The 24,109-nt window shown below is 31.6% G+C and overlaps 1 protein-coding gene across 2 annotated transcripts; it reads left to right on the top strand.

The window, feature by feature from the left end:
- The first annotated feature begins 18,137 nt into the window (after positions 1 to 18,137).
- LOC112294936 (uncharacterized) lies at positions 18,138 to 23,198 on the top strand. Of its 2 annotated transcripts, XM_073540911.2 has the most exons (6): positions 18,138 to 19,762; positions 20,287 to 20,350; positions 20,768 to 20,932; positions 21,394 to 21,474; positions 21,814 to 21,975; positions 22,116 to 23,198. In XM_073540911.2, the coding sequence occupies exons 1-6, from the start codon at positions 19,467 to 19,469 to the stop codon at positions 22,125 to 22,127; spliced, it is 780 nt and encodes a 259-aa protein (XP_073397012.1). In that variant the 5' UTR covers positions 18,138 to 19,466; the 3' UTR covers positions 22,128 to 23,198. The 2 variants fall into 2 exon arrangements, with proteins under 2 accessions (XP_073397012.1, XP_024401717.1); XM_024545949.3 differs by having other exon boundaries at positions 18,151 to 19,762; positions 21,814 to 23,198.
- The last annotated feature ends 911 nt before the right edge of the window (positions 23,199 to 24,109 follow it).

Below are 24,109 nucleotides of genomic sequence, written 5' to 3'. Positions count from 1 at the left end.
TTTTAAGAATGGCATCATTATCTACAAGGCGCTTCAAGTCCAATTACTATATATACAGATCATAAGAACCTCAAGTACTTCATATCAACATGTGTTTTGAATTTTCGTCTAGCTCGTTGGAGCATGTCTTTATCCAGATTCAATTTCAAGATCATTTATTGATCCAAAAAACAACAAGGTCTATCAGACATTCTTTCTAGATGTTTTTATCTTACACCAAAAGAAGAAAATGTATCTTTTAATTAACAAAGAATAATTTACTTGAAGCCTAAGAATTTTCATCTTCGAGCAATAAAATCAACATTGATTGTTAATTCAACTTTTATTAAGCAAATCTAATTAAATATGTCCTCTGATCCTCTTGTTCATGATATTAAGATTGTTTTTTTTAAATCTCATGATATTTCAAAGTTCGAGTTCAAGAACAACCTTCTCTATTTTCAAAGACACCTATGTGTTCTTCAAGGAGAAGCACATTTACATGTTCTTCAAGGAGAAGCACATTTACATGTTCTTCAAGGAGAAGCACATTTACATGTTCTTCAAGCATGTGATGACTTTCTAGCAATAGGATATTTTGGATACAAGAAGACTTAAGAGCTTGTATCTAAAGATTTTTGGTGGCTGCAAATATGAAAGGTAATAAAAGACTTTGTACAATCATGTGATACTTTTTTAAGATTTAAACCTCCTTACTACAAACCATATAGAGTGCTTCAACCGTTACTTATTCCAAAACAATCATGGTCATTTGTTTCTATAGATTTCATCACAGTGTCATATTGCATGGTTTTTTATCTAAGAATACATTGGATACCTAGCTGTAGAGATTTTAGTTTTAACTTATTGACCAAGCTCCAATAAGTTATTTAACCTTAAAAGTAGAAGATAAATAAATATTATAATATCAAAAAGTTATTGTACTAATAAACCCTTTTTTATTTAAGAATATTTATATAAAAGACTTTCAAAAATATCTAGAAATTTTCTAATATTCTTGGTTATACCAAATTATAGCTAACGATTTGCTGATAGACTAGGTTTTTAATAACTTCAAAGAAAATCAACAATCTCCTCTCAAAAACTCATCTTTATACAAAAATTCAACCATAGCTCCATACATTCATCTTCAACATATATGTAAAGTCTTGGCTTCCAAAATACTCCTTTAATTTATATAAAATGCTCAAGTTCTAATAAACTTCCTTCAAAATATAATATTTATATAAAGGATTTCTTCTTTTTGAACTTTAGAAATTTATATCTCTTGATCCAACTATTTAGATTTTTCCAAATTCACAAATATTATAGAATTCACCTTTAAGCTTTACCATACAAAAATTCAATCATAAATTTGCTACCGATTGTTTGACATCTTAAAAATACTAATATGTGCTCTAAAATCCTAATTCACAAGCACCTAAGTACTATTATCTTCATATCTCACAAATCCAAAATCCAAATATGACCAAATTTATGTGTAAAGTTTAGCAACATAAAAACACACATTCTTAGAAATTTTTAGCCAAAATCTTATCAAAGTGCTTAAGATATAGCTCAAAACACAACTATTAGTAATTTGGATCACTTACAACTTATTAGATTCCAAATACTCACTTCAACTTCCAATAACTCCTTTATTTCAGCTTAGAATTCATCAAGCAATATAGCCAAGAAAGTGCTCTCTCTGACCTTAGCATCAATCCTTTGTTGCCTACCGTATGCGTACGTTATGTCCAAAAAAATGACAATAGATATAAAATCAACATTCTAATTTTGAGCACCCATATCTCTTTCATATAAACTCCAAATGATTCAAAATTTGTACCAAAACCATAGAAAAAAACCTAAACTTATTGATCCTAGCCTTCAAAGCCCAAATGCCCTTGAAAAACTAATCCTAATCTCTAACATTGCCTGGGGCAGCCTCCTTGAAGCCCATTGGTCATGATTTTTGACCAATAGGAATGGAGATTTTTATCATCCATCTCCATTCATCTATATGGATACCTTAAACTCTCTTTTTGCTACCAAAATCCCTCTTCAATTCTTTTTTTTATAAGATTTATTCAATATATGCCATAAATACTATATAAAGAAACAAAATAAGACTTTAAGGATCACCAATATCTAACAAAGATAACTCTAAATATTTAAAACTTACTACTAATAAGTTCAACTTCAAAGTCATTATCAAAAGAAAATAAAATTATATAAATTCTAATAGAAATCTTTTTAAACTATCTCTTTTTGAAGTTGTAATCTATTCACATCCTACAACCAAAAAAAATCTATTAACATGGCTTTCACTATGTTATCCAGTATATTGTGTATGAAATGTATAAAGATATTATTTTCACATGGTAGCCCAACCACAACACAACAACTGATCTTTCAGTCTCAAGTTCACATGATTTAATATTCGTAATTATAAATTACTTTACCAAAATGATACATTTTGTACTATGTACAAAATTTATTCAGGTGAAGAAATAGCTAAGCTTTTTATTGATAATATCTATTAGTATTATAGATTGTCAAAGGATATTATATTGGATAGGGAGACTCAATTTGTATCAAGATTTTAAAGAACCTTATTTAAAATTTTAAAGATGGATATAAAGCTTTTTTCAGCTTTTCATCCTCAAACTAATGGATAAACAGAATGGATGAATCAAATTTTGGAACAGTATTTGAGGTGTACTATCAACTATCATCAAGATGATTGAAAAACTTTTTTTCCATTTGTAGAATTTACATACAATAAATCACTACATTCTTCTACTCAATAAACACCTTTCTTTGCTAATTATGGTCATCATCTATGACTTAATACTTTTGACTTTTCAAAAGTTGATAATCCTGTGGCAGAAGATTTAGCAAATCATTTATCAAAGCTACATGCAACAATGAAGATACAATTAAAAGAAACTCAAGGATGGCAAAAGCCCGACGTGGATGCCTATCGTAAGGAGCAACCACAATTTAATATATATGACAAGGTATGATTACTTTATCACAATATCAAGACTACTTGTCCTTATGATAAGTTGGACTATCATAGGCTGGGATCTTTTTCTATTTGTGAATAAATCAATCATGTTGCTTATCGATTACATCTACCGGAGTTTATGGAAATCCACCCTATATTTCACGAATCCCTTCTTGAGCCGTTTAAAACAGGGAATATTTTGGAAAAAAGACAAATGCCACCTCCTCCTATAGAACTAGGTAATAATCAAGAGTTCGAGGTAGAAGAAATCTTAGACTCAAAGTAGTATTGAAATAGGTTGAAATATCTTGTTCATTGGTGTGGATATGATATTAGTGAATGCACATAGGAGCCATTAAAGAATCTTGCAAATGCAGCAAAAGAAGTTGAAGCTTTTCATCAACAAAATCTATCAAAATTAAGATGAAGAATAGAAAATCTTTGCTATAAAAGAAATAAGATCAAAGGAAGATAACATTCTACCTTCTATCTTTTTTTGTAGCTTGTGTATATTTGTGACACTAATGAGATGGAGAACCAATAAGCAGATTCAATTCAAGAGCTTTCATTTGTGGATTTATGAGATGAGACATTACAATTATCACAACCTTTAAGATGACGGAATTTATAAGAAGATCCTCAAGAACGACATGTCTTTCTTTGAATAGATGGCAAGTTACAACGTGTTTGGTATTATGACCTTGGAAGATACTCCCATTATTTGGTGATTTTATTAGAGGTAGGAACAATTTTTGACTGTGTTCCAAATATTTTATTTGAAAGAAGTTACAAAGGCCTCAACAACGACCAAATAATAGGGTGATCTTCTCATTCTTGTATGGGACACTATCAATGGTTGAGAGGGCCTATCAACCATCTTCAAAGAGAGCAAAGATTGGAATGTGTGACAAATACAATTTATCGTAACTTGGACTTCTTCAACATATGAAGATTGCTCCTTGTAGAACTCATCCCTAAAAAGGGGGATAATATCATAGAAATATATATTTACTTCAATAATTACTTATTTGATTAGGTAGAAGTAGGTAAATATAGATTAATTTCATAAAGTCTTTTAGTGAAGCTTTCTAAAAGCTTCACAAATATGGTTTTGACTTTAGATGTATTTGTAGGTCAAAAATTTAGCCAACAAATTAACTCCACATAAAAACTTATGAAACAAGCTAACCATGTGACGCATATATAAATAACTTACCTTCCAAATTAAGACATGTGGCTAATAAAGTCAATATGTTTTAGGAGTCCTATAGGACATCACCACATTACTCCTAGTTAAGAGTATATATGGAGGCAAGAGTGAAGCCTTCTTCACTCTTGTCAGTACCGTTCTAGTCCTTAGTCTTATTTCAAGAGTTTCTAGTCTTCTTATTTTTGGTAATAGCTATTTTAATTAATATTATATTATCTTTTGAGCAACTTTTTAGTTTTCTTCAGTGATACAAGAGTGTATTAAGGATTCTCTTTCTTTGAGATTCATGTCCCTAACATTATGTGACATATACATAAAAAACTTAGATTCCAATTTAAGACATGTGACTTCTAAAATCTATACATGTTAGAAGTCTTATAGAATGTTGCCATATAACTCTTAGGTGGATAGTGTATATAGAGATAAGAGTGAAGCCTTCTTCACTCTTGTTAACTTTTTTCTTGCTTCTAATCTAGTTTCAAGAGTCTTTAGTTTTCTTATTTTTTGTCAATAACTATTCTAATTTTTTTACTATATATATACTTTCTTATTTTTATTTTATCATATTTCTTTGAAAAAGTCTCACTTATTTATTTACTTTCATTAAATTCTTATCTTTGAAAGAAGCACAAAAAAACTAAAAAAAAGATAAAAACTTTTCTCAGTGATCAAAGCAATTAATTCTTAAATAATAAACTTGGTTCTCATTTTAAAGCTAAAGGTATTTAGTACATGATCACTCTTGCATACACACATGAAATTATTGGCATGGTAGAACATATGATACAAATTATTTTTCAAAAAGTACAAATACTTCTAGACACTGATAAGCTGGATTGTTAGTATTAAAAATCTAAATGGCTATTAATCCTTGGCAATAAATTTTAGATAATGTAAAGCTCGATTTTTAGTTCTATTAAACATTTCAAAAGCACAATTGATTGTAAAGGATTTTATTTAAGTAAAATGTCTTGATTACTATGAAGCTTTTGCATGAATTGCTCACCTTGTAATAATTTGCATATTTGTTGGAATTATTGCTACTTTTAATTGAAATATGTTGCACCTTGATATTTTTATAATTTATCTAAATAAAAAATTTAAAGAGAGAAAATTATGTAAAGATTCCAAAAGATTTGAGAGTTCCAATAAAATATGAACACAAGGTATTGCAATTGCTAAAGACTTAATATGATTTGAAGTAATATGAACAAGAATAAAATAAGAATTTAGATAAATCTTTATTGAATCTTAATTAAAAGTATTGTTGTATAGAAAAGTAGCATAATATATAAAAATAGTTTGAAATATTATGAAAATTTGAAATATAATTAAAAAATAAAATAAAAAATAGAAAATGAATATAATAAAATATTTTTTTAATTTATTTAAGTTTATAGTTTAAATTTGTAATTAAAAATAAAAGTTGTAGGATTTTTTAGAAAGAAGTTTTAAAGGGTTTTGGAATCAAAAGTATAATATTTTGACTTTTAGACCATTCCATATAAGTAGATAAGATAAGTGACAAAGATCTTCATTTCTATTAGTTGGAAGTTATACCCAATAGGCTTTGAGATATTAACTAGGACCATATTAGAGTTTGAAATTACTTTAGGATGATTCATTCAAGGCAAGACTATCCATTCAAAGTTTAAAGATTGGATTCAAAAAAATTATATTTTAGACTAAAATTTGGATAAAAGAAGTGGATGATTTGGATTTTTAAGGAGAAAGTTATGGTTGTTTGAAGTTAGGATTTGATTTTGGATACCTATTGCTACTCTTTTGAGCATATAGAAAGTCTTAGGAAAGCTTTGAAGAATTAGAAAGTGAGATTTAAAAGCTAAATTAAAGAGCTACATTTTATATAAAAATATTAATATGTTTCAATCTCAAACAAAGAAAAAAGAGCTATTTGAAGTTAGTGTTTAAAATTGGGATTTATAAGTGAGTTGTTTTTAATGGAGGTTTTAATTTTTGCCATATCTTAAGTTTTTGAACAAATTTTCAGCTCAAAATTTCCAAAAATATAGATGATTATGTTAAGAAGTTGCATATGAAAAATTCCTAGTGTTTGAGTATTTATCAAGGACATGAACTCCAAAAAAAGATAATCTCAATACACTCTTGTGTCATTCGAAAATACTTAGAAATCACTCAAAGGTGATAATATATTAAACTAGAATGGCTATTGCCAAAGACTAGAAAATATGACGACTCTTAAAACTAGACTGGAAATAAGAAAGGAGTTGATAAGAATGAAGAAGACTTCACTCTTGTCTCTATATATACTATCTAACTAGAGGCTATGTGGAAACATTCTATAGGACCTCCAATATGTGTTGACTTTGTAGGACATTTGCCTTGACTTATAAGGTAAGTTTTTCTACGTGTGGGCCACATAGTTAGCTTAGTCTTCAAGGTAATAACATGTGTGGCACATGGCCAACTTATTGACCAGGTTTTTAATCCAAAAAGTCAATTAAAGATGCCTATGAAGTCAAAGCAACATCTATGAAGCTTCTAAAAAGCTTCCATACCAAATACTATAGAATTAACTTATTTTTATCTATTATTACTTACTTCTACTTATTTATATATGTAATTACTAGCTTACATGAGTATGTCCATGACATTACCTCCCCTCCTAGAAATAAGTTCCACGAGGAGCAGTCATCATATGTTGAAGAAATCTATGATGCAACGAATTGTATTTGCTATATACTCTAATCTTTGTTCTCTTCGAAGATGATTGATAGGGCCTCTCAACCATCAGTAGTGTCTCATACCAGGGTGGGAAGACCACCCAGTTATTTGGTCGTTGTTGAGGCCTTCATAACTTCCTTCGAATAAAACATTTAGAATACCATCAGGAATTGTTCCTACCTCTAGTAAAATCACCAAATATCAAAAGTCCTTTTCAAGGTCGTGATATCAAAGGTGTTGTATCTCCCCATCTATTTAAGGAAGAACATGTCATTCTTGAAGATCTTCATCTCGATTGCGTCGACTTGAAAGTTGTGACAATCATAATGTTTTATCTGACAAGTCAACAAATGAAGGCTCTTGAGTCGAATCCACTAGTTGTTGGTTCTCCATCTCCTTAGCGTCACAACTATATAGAAGCTACAAACAAGGATTGAAAGTAGAATGTTATCTTGTCTAGATCTTGTTTCTTTTATAAAGAAGATTTTTATCTTAGTTTTGATGGAGGTCGTCAATGAAAAGCCTCCATCGCCTTTGCTGCATTTACAAGGTTCTTTACTAGCTTCCATGTGCATTCACTAATATCATATCCATGCTAATGGATGAAGTATTCTAATTTATTTTGGCACCGCCTTGAATCTAAGACTTCTTCTACTTCAAACTCTTCATTATTATCCACTTCTATAGGAGGAGGTAGAGCTTGTCTTCTTCTTGGTATATCCACTATCTTGTATAGTTCAAGAAGAGACATGTGGAATATTGGATGGATGTTCATTGACTCCAGTAGATGTAAACGATATGCAACTAGATTGATTTGTGCGGAAATAGAAAATGGTCCAAGCCTTTGATAGTCCAACTTGTCACAAGAATGAGTGGTCTTGATATTGTGATGAAGTAATCATACCTTATCGCCCATGTGGAATAGTAGTTGTTCCTTTCGATAGACATTCACATTTATTTTTTGTCATTCTTAAGCTTCTTTTAATTGCACCTTCATTGTTGCATGTAACTTTGACAACTAATTTGCCATATCTTCTGCCATAGGATTATCAATTTTTGAGAAATGAAATGTGTCAAGTCGTGGATGATAACCATAATTAGTAAAGAAAGGTATTTGTTACATAGAAGAATGCAACATATTATTATTATAAGCAAACTCTGCCAATGGTAGAAGAGTTGTCCAATTATCTTGTTGATAGTTGATGGTACATCTTAAATATTGCTCTAAGACTTGATTTATGCGCTCTATCTATCCGTTAGTTGGAAGATGAAAAGCCGAAGATAGTTTTATATCTACTTGTAAAATCTTAAAAAGGGTTCTCCAAAATCTTGATACAAACCGAGTTCCCCTATCCAATATAATATCCTTTGGTAATCCATGATAGTGATAGATATTTTCAATAAAAAGCTTAGCTATTTCTTCACCTGTGATGGATTTCGTACATGGCACAAAATATGCCATTTTGGTGAAGCGATCTACTATCACAAATATAGAGTCATAAGAACTTGAGCTTGAAAGATTTGTGATGAAGTCCATAGAAATAAAAGACCATGGTTGTTCTGGAATGGGTAATGGTTGAAGAAGTCCAAAAAGTCAATGATGAGGAGTTTTTGATCTTGAGCAAACATCACATGATTGTACAAAATCTTTGACTGCCTTCCACATTTGAGGCCACCAAAAATCCTTAGATATTAGCTCCAAAGTCTTATTGTATCTAAAATATCATGTTGCTGAAAAGTCGTGATGAGCTTAAAGAACACGTAAATGTGCTTCTCCTTCTGGAACATATAGGCGTCCTTCGAAATAGAGTAGGTTGTTCTTCAATTTGAATTTAGAGGGATCATGAGATTTAAAAGAATTATTCTTGATATCGTGAATAAGAGGGTCTGAAGACATACTTAACTAGACTACCTTGAGAAAAATTAAATCAATAGTCAATGTTGATTTTATTGCTCAAAGATGAAATTGCTCTGGCTTCAAGAGAACTGTTCTTTGTTGCTCAAAAGCTACATCTCCTTCTTTTGGTATAAGATAAAAATATCTAGACAAGGCATCAGACAAACCTTGTTATTTTCTTGGTCGATAAGTGATGATGAACTCGAATCTTGATAAAGACATGCTCCAATGAGCTTGATGACGATTTAATACGCGTGTTGACATGAAATACTCGAGGTTCCTATGATCCATGTATATGGTGATTGGACTTGAAGTGCCTTCTAGATAATGACATCATTCTTGAAATGAATCGACAATTGTAAGAAGATCTTTATCGTGGATTTCATAGTTAATCTCAGTTGCTGAAAGTTTCCTAGAAAGGAAAGCTACTACATGGAGTTTGTCATCTGCTCCCTTTTGTGAGAAAATGGCAGTCAAGGCAAAGTCTGATGTATCTATTTCCATAAAAAATGCCTTGGAGAAGTCGACTTGATACAAGATTAGTGCAGAAGTAAATTCCTATTTTAAAGCATCAAATGCTACCTCAACTTCTTTACTCCACTCAAATTTGTCTTTACAAGTCAAACACGTAAGTAGAGCTATAACTTGACAAAAGTTCTTGATGAAGATTCGATAGTAATTTGCAAAGCCCAAAAAGCATTGCACATCTCATATTGTTCTTGAAATCTTCCAATCTATGATATTCTGGACCTTTTTGGGATCCATCATCAGGCCTTCATTGGAAATGATGTATCCTAAAAAGTCAACTTGAGTAGTGTGGAATACACACTTTTCCAACTCGGCATATAATCTTGCATCTCTTAGTTTTTGTAACACATGACGAACATGGAGTTTATGTTCTTCTGTGTTCTTAGAGTAGATTAGAATATTGTCTAAATAACAAACGAAAAAATCATCTAAAAATTCATGAAAAATATCATTCATAAGATGTTGAAAAGTAGCTGGTGTATTTATGAGTCCAAAAGGCATGACATTATATTCAAAATATCCATACCTAATTTGAAAATCAGTCTTCCATTCATCTCTTTCTTTGATGCGGACCAAGTTGTATGCTCTTCATAGATCTATTTTTATGTAGATCTTTGCTTGATTGAATTGATCAAGAAGTCCTGAAATCAAAGATAAAGGATATCTATTTTTGATGGTAATCTTGTTAAGGCCTCGATAGTCTACGCACATCCGTAGAGATCCATCTTTTTTCTTCACAAATAAGATTGGCACTCTTGCTGGAGATTTTGAATGGCATATGAAGTTTTTAGCCAAGTTCTCATCAATATACTCCTTTAGTGCAACCAACTTGTTTAGTGATAAGCTATAGATTGGTCCAAATGGCTGTTGAGCTCCTTCTTGAAGATCAATTGAACAATCATAAGGTCAATGTTCTAGAAGAATATCTGCATTCTTCTTCTTAAAAAGATCTTCGAATTCTTGATATTGTCTAGAAATACTACTTGACGTCTTTTCACTATCTGAAATGGACCTGGCATATATAGCAAAAGATGACCCCTCTTTGGCTGCATGTATGAAAGCTCTTACCCCTACTAGTAAGGACTTAGATGTACTAGACTTATTTATTTCCTCTTGATTAATAGAATTTCAAAATAAACTATTAGGAAAGTTAAGGTTAAAGGAATTTCAATCTATTTAAGGATTGTACTTTTCTAACCCAGATAGTCCTAAAATGACTAGATTCAAAAGAGATCATATCACATTAAATATTATTATACTATTATGATCTTTAATTACTACATCTAAATGAACAATTTCATGGATAATATCACCAGAAGACAACGAACGACCATCTATGACTTCTACATGTACGGGTTTGATTTTCTTGATTAACGATATTTCTTATTTTTTGATAAAGTCTTCGTCTATGAAACAAGCTGAGGCTCTTGAATCTAATAATGCAAAGACTTTATGATTTTTGGATCCTAAACACACATCTATTGTAAAACAACGTGAAAGATCTGAGGAGAGAATAGGATCTTGACTAGGTATTGCACATGATTCCAGCCGCACGGTCCCTATTGTAGTTCGAGGAACTCGTTTTCAGACACATTGTCTTCTTTTGCAATCGTACTCCTCATTTTGTAATTGTGTTGCTTCCTTGGACAATGTTGAACAGTGTGTTTAGCTTCTCTGTAATATAAACATAAGCTTTCTTGACGTCATCGAATCTTTTTTTGCTCCGTGAGGGGTTTAAAACGTATCATATCAATTTGCATTGGCTCTGGCCTTGATAGAAAGGTTTCCAACAAACTTAGAAGGTGTTGCCATGACTTGACTAGTTCCTCTCCAACCATATCTTTGTTCTTGATGTCTTTCAAATAAACGATTATCACACTCAATAGCTTGAGCAATGAATTGTTCTAAAGAATCTGTTTTTGGCATTGCCAATAACAAATTTTTGACATTATCCTTTAATCAATAATAAAATTGATTGATAAGGGCTTTATCATTCCAGTCCTTATTACAAGCAAGACTTTGGAATTTAGCAGCATACGTGGTGGCTGAACGTGATCCTTGTCATAGTGATACAAGCTTGGTCTCTACTACCTTTTCTCGATCACTTTTTCCAAATGTAGCCGTAAATACTTTCAAGAATGAGTTCAAATCATAGAGTAGTCATGAATCTTTTTCCATCAAAGGTGCAAACTAAGAGAGAGCACTTCCAGATAGAAGTGCACCTATAAATCCAACTTGAGTAAATCCATCAGGGTATTGGAAAAGATGCAACCTTAAGTAGAGTTTAACTTGTTGCAAAAACCTTTGAAATCTTGATCTTGTTCCGTCAAACTTTTCAGGCATACTAATCCTTGCCTCCCTCGAGCTTGAAGAAGCAAAATTTTTGAAATTTTATTGCAAGGCTAATCAACTTATTTCCTTCAACTACACAACTTTTTGGCGTAGACTCTGAACTTCTTCCATAGTAGTAGGATTAGTGCTTCTATAGTTGGTGTTGGTAATGCATGAAATTTTGGTCCTAAGAGTATTGACAAGCTCATGAAGATCTGTAATAGTTGCAAATCTATTTTCACTTCCACCAAGTGTAGCATCCATGATTTTTCCTTCGATAGACAATTCAAACAAATTCAAAAGTTAAATAAGATGAGGGTAATCCGTAACCTCTAAAAATAAATTCCATAAAGATGGATAATCCACTCTCTTTAAAGAAAAGATCAATGTTAGAAAATAAGATTTTTTGTTTTAAAGGTGGATAGTCCGCAACCTTCAATACACAATAATAGAAGTGAAATAATTCACTCACTTCTACAACAAGACAGAAACAATATATTAACACTCTTGTCAAACTATCAAGGATATGAACTCCAAAAAAAGATAATCTCAATACACTCTTGTGTCACTCGAAATACTTAGAAATTACTCAAAGGTGATAATATATTGAACTAGAATGGCTATTACCAAAGACTAGAAAATATGACGACTCTTGAAACTAGACTGGAAATAAGAAAGGAGTTGACAAGAGTGAAGAAGGCTTCACTCTTGTCTCTATATATACTATCTAACTAGGGGCTACGTGGCGACGTTCTATAGGACCTCCAATATGTGTTGACTTTGTATGACACTTGCCTTGACTTATAAGGCAAGTTTTTTTACGTGTGGGCTACATAGTTAGCTTGATCTTCAAGCTAACAACATGTGTGGCACATGGCCAACTTGTTGACCACGTTTTTAATCCAAAAAGTCAATTAAAGACACCTATGAAGTCAAAGCAACGTCTATGAAACTTCTAAGAAGCTTGCATACCAAATACTATAGAATTACTTTACTTTTATCTACTTTTACTTACTTCTATTTATTTATATATGTAATTACTAGCTTACATGAGTATGTCCATGACAGTATTGGATTTTTGAGATATGAAGGAATTAGTATGTAGATGCCTAGAAATTGACATGTTTAGCATCTGCTAGAGATTAGGTAATATCCAAAGACTTGTAATGAATTTATAGTTGGATTTTTATATGGACGTAGTCAAAGATATAAGTTAACTTGTAGAGAATTTTGAAGCCAATTAGACAGTTAGATTAATAGTTATTGAATGATACATATATAGAAAAAATCTCCATAGGAATAAAAATAAATTTAGAATATCTAGTCACATCTTGGATAGTCTTATGCATCCTAAACTTGTATATTTGATGTATTTGTTTTATTAAAGATAAGCTATAAATCATATTTTTATTTTGTAATCTTGTAACTTGTTTTAGGAATTATTCTCAACCACAAACTCAACACTTTCTTGAGGCAACTCTCTCTACTACAACATTTGGTGCTTCTTCTAAAAGAGCCTTAAGGCACTAATTTCTCAACAAGTCAAGATAAAAGATACAAATCACTTTTATTTTATTTTATTTTTATTTACATAAGTTATATTATATATCTTTAAAATAATTCATGTATTATGGCTTGTAATATTTATTTTTTAAATTATAAAAATCACATATCTTCTAATCAATTAATATGTTTTTTTTTGTAAGTTTGATTTTTTTATTAAATTTTTTTAATAAAAAATAAAATTTGACATATATTTTTAAATTGAATTTTTTATTATTATTCATCTTTTTGGAAAAAATCTTCTTAGATTGAATCTGAAATAAGCTTGATATAAGTTTTATTTATTATCTAATTTTTCTATTTTAAATCGTCTTTTAAAAACATATCCAAAATTTAGATTTAAAAGTCTTATTTAATTTAGAAAAATATTAAATAAATCCATGCTTTTACTAAATAGATCCACTTTTAATGAAGAATATAATAATCATGATGAATGTAGTTGATTTTTATTGGTTGCACATCTAATAGTAGAGATATAAATCTAGAATATTTTCTTTTTTCTTTCATGATGGCTGAAATGAGTGGATTGATTTAAAATTCTCTTTGATTTATTGAATATTTCTTAGAAAACTATTGTTAAAGTGATTTTTTGATTATTTATTCTTCTAAAATCTATAAATATAAAACATGAGTTTAGATTTAATTTGAATTTTTTATTAAGACAATAAAATCATATTTTTTCCAAAATATTTTTTAAACTAATTATTTATTTTTTATTTTTTTATATACAAAATTCGTCAAAAATATAAAATTTTATTAAAAAATTTATTGTTGTTAGGTTTTGTACATATTGTATGAAAAAATGTTAATTCTCTTTAAATACCATATTTTATTTAAAATATCTTTTTTCTATAATTTTACATATTATAATAAAAATTATTGTAATTACGGTATTTTTTTAGCATATTAAAATTCTAAAGTTTAAAAATTTAAAAAAAAAAACATATTTATTAAAACTTAAAATACAATATTATATATTTTTTAAAAGAAATATAACTATTTAATGATTGAAGTTATTTATTTATGAATTCCTGTAATTTTTATGAATTGAAGTAAAAAAAAAAAAAAAAAAAAACTATATGCTTGTTCTTTCACATTCCTATCATAAATATTTCTTTCTTGCAATTTAAATCAAAGATTTTTTTTTAAAACATAACAATTCTATTAATTTACTTCTTAATTAATTTTTTATTTATTTTTTTCTTTAGAAATTGCTAACATTTATTCTTATTAGAAGCTTTTGAAATTCTTTTGCCTTATTTGATCTTATTTTTTGTTATTTTTTAAAATTTTATTAATGCATTTTTATAAAACATTTTATTCCATTTTTATTTAGTAACCAGATTATTTATTAATTTTTAGACTATTTTGAACAAAAACTAAACAAATATTATAAATTTCCAAAGAAATTTACATAAAAATCTTATTTTAATATTAACTTTAATTAAAACCATATATATAAATATATTCATATATTATAATCAAAAGAAAAAAATTTAAAGTTTTATTGACCAAAATTACATCATAAAAAAATTAAAATTACAATATATTTTTAGTATATAATTATTTCTAGAATTTAAACAAAAATATATCAATTTTTATGTCTTTTTTCTGCAACTTTAACACGTAAAATTTATAATTTTTTATCTTTTGAAATATTTATAATAAAATTTTATAAAAAGATATTTTCTTTAATTCTAATTTTTTTATTTAAATTATATTAATAAAAATTTAGACATATTCTAACTTATATTTATCTAAAAATAGATTTATATTTATAATTATAATGTTACTGAATTTACATTGGTATTTATAAATTTTTATTGAAATAATTAGTTTAAAAATTATATTTTTTATTCTAATGAAATATATATATATATATATATATATATATATCAATTTTTTTCAAATAGAATAATATTTTCTATTTGTATATTTAATAAAAAAAATCTTTGGCTCATATTATATCATTTAAAACTTTACATGCCAAATTTAATAAGAGATTTTATATCTAAGTTAAAAGCTTTAAGAACATATATAAAATAAAATAATTTTTGTATATTAAAAAAAAACATAAAATAAAAATATATTATCAATATTAAGATAATATTAAGATTCATCTTATTGAATGTCACCTTTAGTATTTTATTTCTAAAATAATAATTTATAAAATCTGTCACAAAGTCTTTTTGAATTTTTTGAATTTTTTATAATAATAAATATATTACGATAAATCAAAGTAATTTATTACTACACAAGTTTTAAATTATTAAAAAGCCAAATACGACATAATGTTATTATGTTATGACTTTTTGGTTATATGTGATTCTAACAACTTTTCAAAGAAACTAAAATTTCATTAGTGCATGTAATATTTAGTGCTGAAACAAATGTTTTATATATATATATACATATATATAAATAATAAAGTAAAATAAAAAATCTCAAGCCAAAAAATTCACACTTAAATACAATATCGATTTCAACTTCCAGTAATGTTTCTTTTAAAAAAGAACACATACACATACTGACATTTTATAAGGCATCATAAAAAATAGGACTTTTAAAAAATTCAAAAGAAATTACCTCATATAGACAAATAGTTTTTTAAATTTTAAATATAAATTACTCCACTTAAAAAGTTATTCTGCATATCTTTGAGATTTATGATCTTCCAAATTGTTAAAATATGTCAGAATTTTATTATTTTTTTGGATAGTTTGATTTCAAAACATAAAAGTTTAATTTTGAGAGATTATCAATAGCTTTGAATGTACAAAAAAAAGATGAGAAAAATTACTTGAATTTTAATATGTGGAAAAAGATAATTAATCTCTCTTAATATAATATTTTATTGCAATCTGTCATGTAAAAAATTTCTATCTTTTGTAATTTTATTAATAATATAATAATAATTAATTTTAATAGAAATAAATTCAAAATATAAATAATTTTATCAAAAATTCTCAATTTATTTCTATTTATGAAGAATTAATATTTATAATAGTTATGAAAAATTAAATAATTCTAATTCTTAACTTTATTTTATTATAATTAGATCTTTGTACTAAAATTTTAATGATATATTATTATCATTATAAAAAAATAATAAATTATATTATAGCCTATTTAATGATAAATTATATAAAATTATATATATATATATATATATATATATATATATAAAGAAGATATAGATTTCTTACAATATATAACTTAACATGGATTCTATTGGCTTATATTGATAGTTCTAATGTACAAATCCTCAACATTTAGGTGGTTTTTTGAAACTATTATATTAATTAAATTTTAATAGAAAAATGCATAGAAAAATATTGAAGTGTCTAATAAAATTGATTTTATATAGATTACTTGGCATTGAAATGTATTAATAACTTTATGGTAAAATTAATTTTATTCTATGACTAGCATTTGTTAAACTTTGTAACTTGGTATCCAACCACATTTAAGAATATTTTTGTATTAATTTTAAGAGTATACTTTTATACAATGATTGTAATATTATTTATTTAAAATATAAATTAGATTTATAATAGAATAGAAAAAAAAACCTATGAAATATCTTAACTAAATATGTAACTTATTATACTAAAATATATCAAGATTTTACGAGTATCAAATAACATAAGAATTTATGAAAAATACAATTTTATAAGTATTAAAAAAATACAAACAATGTTCTAATATTTGATCATATTTAATATTTAATAATTAAGATAATTATTATATAAAATAATATGGAGTAATATAATCAAAAATGCCAAAACTATATGATTAATTGGCAAAACTAAGATCAAATAAAACTTGAATGCTTAAAAAAAATTATCAAATCCTTTGACTCTTTCTATATATAATACAAGCAACATGTATTTTTTTTTAGTTCTAAAATAATTTTAAAGATTTAATATATTATGTAAAATAACTTAAAGAATAAACAAGGGGATATAACAAAAACCATCTTTGATTGGTTGAATTTTGAAAACATTTGGAGTATTAAAGTATATTTTGAGAGATTTTTTGACTAATGAGAGTTATAACTCTAAGATCATTTTGAACATTGAGTTATTTCAAAGAGTTATATATAGATAATTTGAATTGATTTTTGACTCATGACAAAAGCTTTTGATTTTTTGATTAGTGATAAATCTATAAACCTATGTTGTTATGAAAACATGTGCATTTTATAATGAATCTATATCACTTTATATGACAATTTGATCAAGTTTTGGACATCTATTGGTATTTACATGCACAATGAAGGTGGCAAGTATGACTCTTAATGGAGAAGCTACAAAGATGAAGAAGCAAGCAAAGTCGAATATAGCGATGGCTATATAGTCTACACTAAAGCAATGTGAGTAGAGCCTCAAAGAATATTAATGTGAATGCAAATGTAAGTAGAGTGAAATAAGGCAAAGAAAGATTCTATCTTTGGATTTTCTTATTAAGTATATACATATATATATATATCTTTTGTTGGTCAACATTTCTTGAGGAGTAAGCAATTTTTGACTTAGCAACCACAAATTAAACTTTTACACCTTTTTTGTGGCCAATATCACAAATTTCTTTCAACTTGTAACATTACATATCCTCAAAGTACAAATAATGTTTAACAAGATTACTAAAATTATACTATCTACTATGTGTTTTTTTGTTCAGAGTTCAATAGAATCCACCAACAATTGTGGTTAGTTCACCATGTTGGGTGTAGTCTTTTGTTTGGTTTTGAGGTTCCTCGTCGTCATCGTGGTGGTGGATGGGGGCCATGGCGATGAAGTTGGCGAAGCGTAGAGGAGGAGCCCGTCGGAACAAGCAAGGATGCGGAGTCGCGGTGGGACCGACTCGGGAGCGCCCCGCATCCATTGCCGTTACTAACTTTCACAGAGGTGGAGAGAATCCTCGTGACCTCGCAGTGAAACAGAGCGACGACATGCAGCTTTCCGGTTTGTTTCCCGCTCGGAGTTGAGTGATTCCGCGGCGGTAGTTGCACTGCGAGTTCGCCTTGAACTTTGTTTACGGAATCAGAACCGATTGCTGCTGTGGTCGTGGGCTTTGCTTGATAGAATCGATGTACGGTTTGTATCTAGGCTCTGACCTCGTGACACCACCACATTGGACACCTCCCTGATGCTCCTGTTTCTCTCTCTCTCTCTCTCTCTCTCTCTTTTCCCTTTTGTTTTGTTTTTTTGTGTTTTTGCTGTTGGGCGATGTGACGGGAGCGTTCTCCTTCCTTGTGCACTGTTCCTGTTACATCTGCGTCACTCACTCGCGGCCTTTGGCCCTTTTGCTGGTTCCGTAACCTTACGCGACCAACCGACCCGGCTGAATAGACCGCATCGTGCACAGAAGGCGCTACACTTTCCCCCGTCTGTAGCTCTTGTGTCTCCTGCTTCACAGCAAACAATCGTTCATCATTCTTTCATGCTTTTCCACATAAAAATAAGGTTTGGGTTCATGTGAAGCTTTCTTGTTCGGAGTGGACTGGTCGGTGAACAATAATGACCCTTGAACTATCGAAACATTCCTCAGCATGTATTTTAAAATTTGCACAGTGGGCCCCTGTTGTGTTGATTAGTTTCGGGTAACATAGCAAGTCAAGATGCCTCATCCAGTCCCTCGCCTATTCAAAGGGTTTGTTTTTTTTTAAATATCATTTCCATTCTAATTGAATCCATGTTTTCCTTCCGCTGTGCGCATGAGTTTCACTGATGAACCCTAGAATTCGGGTTCTTCTTGAACAGGCACGAATACTTAGCAGTCTTATTGTGATTCTGCACTAGTGCACGCTCTTGGACATTTCTCAGGCTGAATATTCTTGAGTGCGATGCCTAAGAGTGGTGTTAGAATATTATAAGCGGCAATGTCCTCTAGTAGGCCCTCTCACTGATTGTCATTCATCCGCCTTCAAAACGCCCGCACTGTCTCCCCTTTTGCTGAACACAATCTCCCTCTATAGTCCTTTTCTGCTCCCTTCCAACCATCTTGCGGAGTACTTGTGGTGCATACTCTGTTTTTCTAAATTGTCGTGCACAGGTCCTTCGGAACACGCTTCAATTACACCTTCCCGTTGAGACAACATGGAGCTAGGTCTGGGCGCAGTTCTGTAGTATCCTCGCTTCACAATGTTAGCTTGAGTGAGCCCGTGGGTTGTGCCGGTTGCTGTGCGGAGGTTCCGCAGAGATAATTTTTTCGGGGCTTTATTAGAACGCATACCCATGGCTATAGCGAGTGAGGCTAGGACGGCATTACAGCTTCCCGAAACGGATCAGTTGGAAGGCAATTCTGACTTGAAGGAAGTGATTATTGACTCTCTAGCGGAGCGCGACCCAGATGGCCAGGAACCTTTACAGGAAGGAGTGTTGCGTCCACTCCGAGCTTTTGATTACGTGGAGCTTCCTCCAGGTGTTGCAGTGAGCACGCCATGCAGCAGTGAGGGCGGTCTGCAACGGTTGTGGGAAGGTGGCTTGTTTGATGTTCGTGAGTACGCTGATGTCACGCTTCATACAGCCTGGTATTCACCTCTTCCTGATTGGCTATTTTCACGAGCTCTATATTGCAATGAAGTGCGTCGTATTATCGGAATGAATCTCATGTAGATAGAAACTGATGGGTTTCGGTGCGGCAGAGGTTCATCATGCTAGAGCTGTGTTGTTGAAAGCAGTGAGTGGATGTAGCTAGGAGAGCAAGAAGTCAGGGAAGCAGATGTAGATCGACTCATTGAATGATTGAATTAGGATAATTTTTTATGTTGAATTAGGTTCTTGATAGTTAATATTTGTACGTCTCTTGAAGTGCCATAAATGTACCATGGTTGAACTACAACCTAAGGTGAGTTGCATACTTTGTCTTTCATTGCTACCTTGTATGTATGTGTTGATCTCATGTCCGCATTTGGCGTCTGGCTCAGATCCCCTCTTTTCTCGTTTAATTTGATTTTAGGCAAGGTTAATAGAGAATGCAACCTGGTTTAGTTCATGTATCATCTTTTAAATTTTGTACTCAAAACCTACTTCTTAACTTTGCATTCAAATGCAGCTGTCCGTGGCACACATTTGGGACGAACATGGAGCGGTCTGGCTTTGGTACAAGCTGGGTTCAAGTAAGTATTTCTTTCTTCTGTGGGATACTTCTAATATTCATTTTCTCGAACACAATCTATTTTTTCACACGTTACCTCGTTTTTGTCTTTATGAAACACTTCAGTTGTGGTTGAGGATCGTGCACTATACTCAATTTAACGAATGGCTTTAAGGGTCACGGATCCGCATGGTTGCTTCTAGAAACTGCCAGTGAAACAGCAAGAGTTGGATGTATTTATGGATAGGTTATTGTTCACTCTCTCAAAGATATAGAATGAGAGTTTGAGCTTATGATCGAAGTTCTACATCACAGCCACAAGATGCAGAGTTTGACGATTTGCAAGGTTTTAGATCTTTATCATAAAGTTCTTGGTACTATGCCTATTAGTCAATAAAGAATTTCTCACATTTATTAATTGGAATGTTTCCATGTGCAGGGAGGATTTTTTTTGCTGCTTCTAATAGGAGCATTATGCTTTTACGTCACGTTTCTGTGCACAGGTTCACCATGGTACATCTATGGCACTGTGAGTCTATTTTTAGTGATTGCTATGTATGCTGGTCACTATCGTGCCCGCATACGGAGGAGATTTAACATTATTGTGAGTTCTGCTACCCATCTCAGTTTCAAATACGAAAGATACTTTATTCCCCCGACTGGACGGCGCCATTAGCATTTGCGTCACCTTTGTTTTGCTAAAGGTTTTGGCTGTGGGTGAAAAGGGGCATTTTTCTGTAATGCTTGATCTTTTCTCTCCTACTCATTTCTCTATTTGTCTCTGTTGTTCATTGAGTTGTTCGCGCACACCCCCCCCCCCTGCAAAGTGTATGTTGGTGCTTCATGACATTGATGTGTCGATCATGGTTGTGACAATCTTGTGCGCCTTGATTCCCACTCATTGCTTTGTATCTCATGATCGGGATACCTTTATTCGTCCTTTCCTTGTTTCTTTCCTTCTCTTTTTTAATATCGTGGAGGACTTTGGTTGCGGAATTTCAAAAATAGGACTAAGATGGTCGTTGGATTGTTCATGATCATGGTTACTGTTCTGAGGATGTGTAGGGAAGTGAAGGCGACGACACTGTCAGCACAATTGACGATCATCTTAATCACCTTATGTGCGGCTGCTGTTCACTATGTCAGGTATATCATCGTGGTCATGTTTGTTGTGTCTGAATACGAGGGCCATTTATTTGAAAATTTAAATCATTATTATCCATTGAGTCTTGTACATGCACCAGCAGTAATAAAACTTTTGTTCTCACTTTAGTTAGTTCCACTTGAAGTTGGGCTGAGGTAGTTTTATCTTTTCAGTCTTCTCTGAGCATTATATGTTTAGCCAGAACAGTTACAGACCCAAGTAGATTGTATGCATAGCAATAACAGAATTCCCTCCAAAAAAATTCAATGCAAGATTCATATCACTTAAGTGTTCCCTGAGCTCGTCCTGTCTTCTCAACCGATAGTACATTGATTATGCAGGAAGCTAGAACTTTAAAACATAACAATGTGCACAATGGAGTGTGGCATGGGCGTGGTGATATCCTTGTCATCGGCAGCCAGGTTGTGTTTTCTCCCAATGGTTTAGCAGATCCGGCACTGAATCGCCCGAGGAGATACCCGTCTTGGAGGAAGACATGCAAGGTCGAATTGCCTACAGAACCTGTATTTTTAGATACTGGAGTAGACCATGCGTGGACCGGAGAAGTACCTCAAATACAACACCTGCCGTTAATATCACGTTGAAGCTCAACATCTTGACTCTGTACTTGAATTATCTCCAGAGAGGAGCGTGATGCGGTGGAACGCTGCGTTGAACGGGCCATGGATGGATTGCGAAGTGTCAGTGCAAGCTTTCCTTAGTGGTGAATGCCGCATGCACATACATTGGAGCAACTAGATCTGCCGCTTTGGGCCTCAAAGGAGGTCTTGCTGACGTTTACTTGTCACTGGCATCAACAGCAAACTGGGAAACTCGTGGGTTTCGAAAGATACTGCAGCTGATGAGACAGGTTGTGCTAGTCTGGTCCTACTTCCAGGACCATACGAGCCCGTGGATTTCTCGAGTCCGTCTGCACTTGGCTACGGAATATCGGACCCCATGACGTTGATCCGCATCTAATGCAGCACCAAATTAGTGTCGAACAGTTGCCAAATTGGTGGTTGGTTGGCTACACACGTTCTCATCCCTTATCAGCCAGCAAGACCAGTTGAGTGTTCGTCTTCCTTATTGCCGAGTGGTATTATGGACCTGTTTCTAATAGGGTCCTTATTTTTTGAATTGCACCGGACTGCGGGATGAAACAGGAATTTGCGCTGCGGAGACCCCTCGGGCAGTAGATTTTGTAGTTTTAAGCCTCGGCATGCACAGAAGAAGACCCATCTCAAGCAACACTTTGTGCAAGCGTTAGCGGGACTTTATGGGCAAGCACATAGTGATTCCACGTGTTTCCCGAAGCGGCTTGCTCTGGATGGTAAGCTCAAAATTCCGTTTGAGATCGATCTCTCTGGTGGCACAGTGGTGATATTTCAGAGCTTATTCCACCGATGCACTGGTGGTGATGGGCCCATTTCATGATCAGGGAAACCTTTGGTATCTTTCTCCGGAAGAAGTTTCCTATTCAAGTTTGTGGTTGTAGCTCTTATCATCATGTGAAAACCAGCTTCTCAATTTTAACTTTTTTGCATTAAGACAGAATAGAGCACAAAGTACACAAACGCTGGTTTTGTTGGAACAAGTTGTGTACTTCGTTTTTTAAACATTTCTAACAACTTATGACAATGAACTTGTGAGAAGCTGATGCATGGTTCTGTTGGTTATCGTAAACAAAGACTGGACTCACAGTCTCTTCTCTTTTTTGCCATGATACATTATGAATTCACTTTTTATGTTGTATTATGTTATTTTATTTTATTTATAGTCTGATTAGTTTCTTAGAAGTGAAACATGTAAGAGTAATGCATGCCCAGCTTTCGAAGCTTCGATAGAGTTGAAGAGTTTCATTTCTGAGCTACCTGTACAATTTGGGTTGGTAGAGAAAGGCTGGATTTGCACCATTCACCCAATGCCATCTCTTAGTTTCTGCTGCCCGCAGCTGGCGTAGCTGAAATATATGCCCTCTGCTTGTCCCAAGATTTTCTTTTTTCCAAAAAAATTGCACCAAATGCTCAGATTACATGTGTAGTAGAAAAAGGTTTGGATGGTCTGACTCTTCTGATCACTCTTGGCTTGACAGGGTAAAGTGGCAGAGAGAATGTCTACCTCACAAAGGGAAGAGGGAAAAAAACCAGTAAAGTTAGAAAAAAAACTAAAAAAAAAAAAAAAAAAAAAAAAAAGGAAGGAAGGAAGTACAGAAGTACACTAATGGCTTTTTGAGGGCAGATTTCCACTTTTCCCTGAAGCTTCCAGGGAAAAACAAAAAACATGCCCTATGACATGGATATCTTGGACAAAGGCTTGGGTGTGACACAAGATGGTGATGTATTACAATTAGGGTTTTTAATTCTAAGCATTATGTATGTAATATGAATGAAGATGAAAAGTCTCTGGGTTACCCTCCTTGGATGCTTTGGATGCTATGGAAATGTTCAATAAGACAAAATCACTTTGGGAAATATTTATATATATATATATATATATATATATAATGAAATGTTGATAAATAATAAATTAGAAAAAAATGCAGTCGTGGACTTCCAACACTTTTCAAGAGCATTTTACGATTGAACCCCAGCATTGTATTTGTATATATATATATATATATATATAAATATTCAT

The sequence above is a fragment of the Physcomitrium patens genome, chromosome 18 (genome assembly GCF_059467195.1).
Source record: "Physcomitrium patens ecotype Gransden chromosome 18, ASM5946719v1, whole genome shotgun sequence".
NCBI lineage: Eukaryota > Viridiplantae > Streptophyta > Bryopsida > Funariales > Funariaceae > Physcomitrium > Physcomitrium patens.
This window is presented reverse-complemented; position numbering and strand designations above follow the sequence as displayed.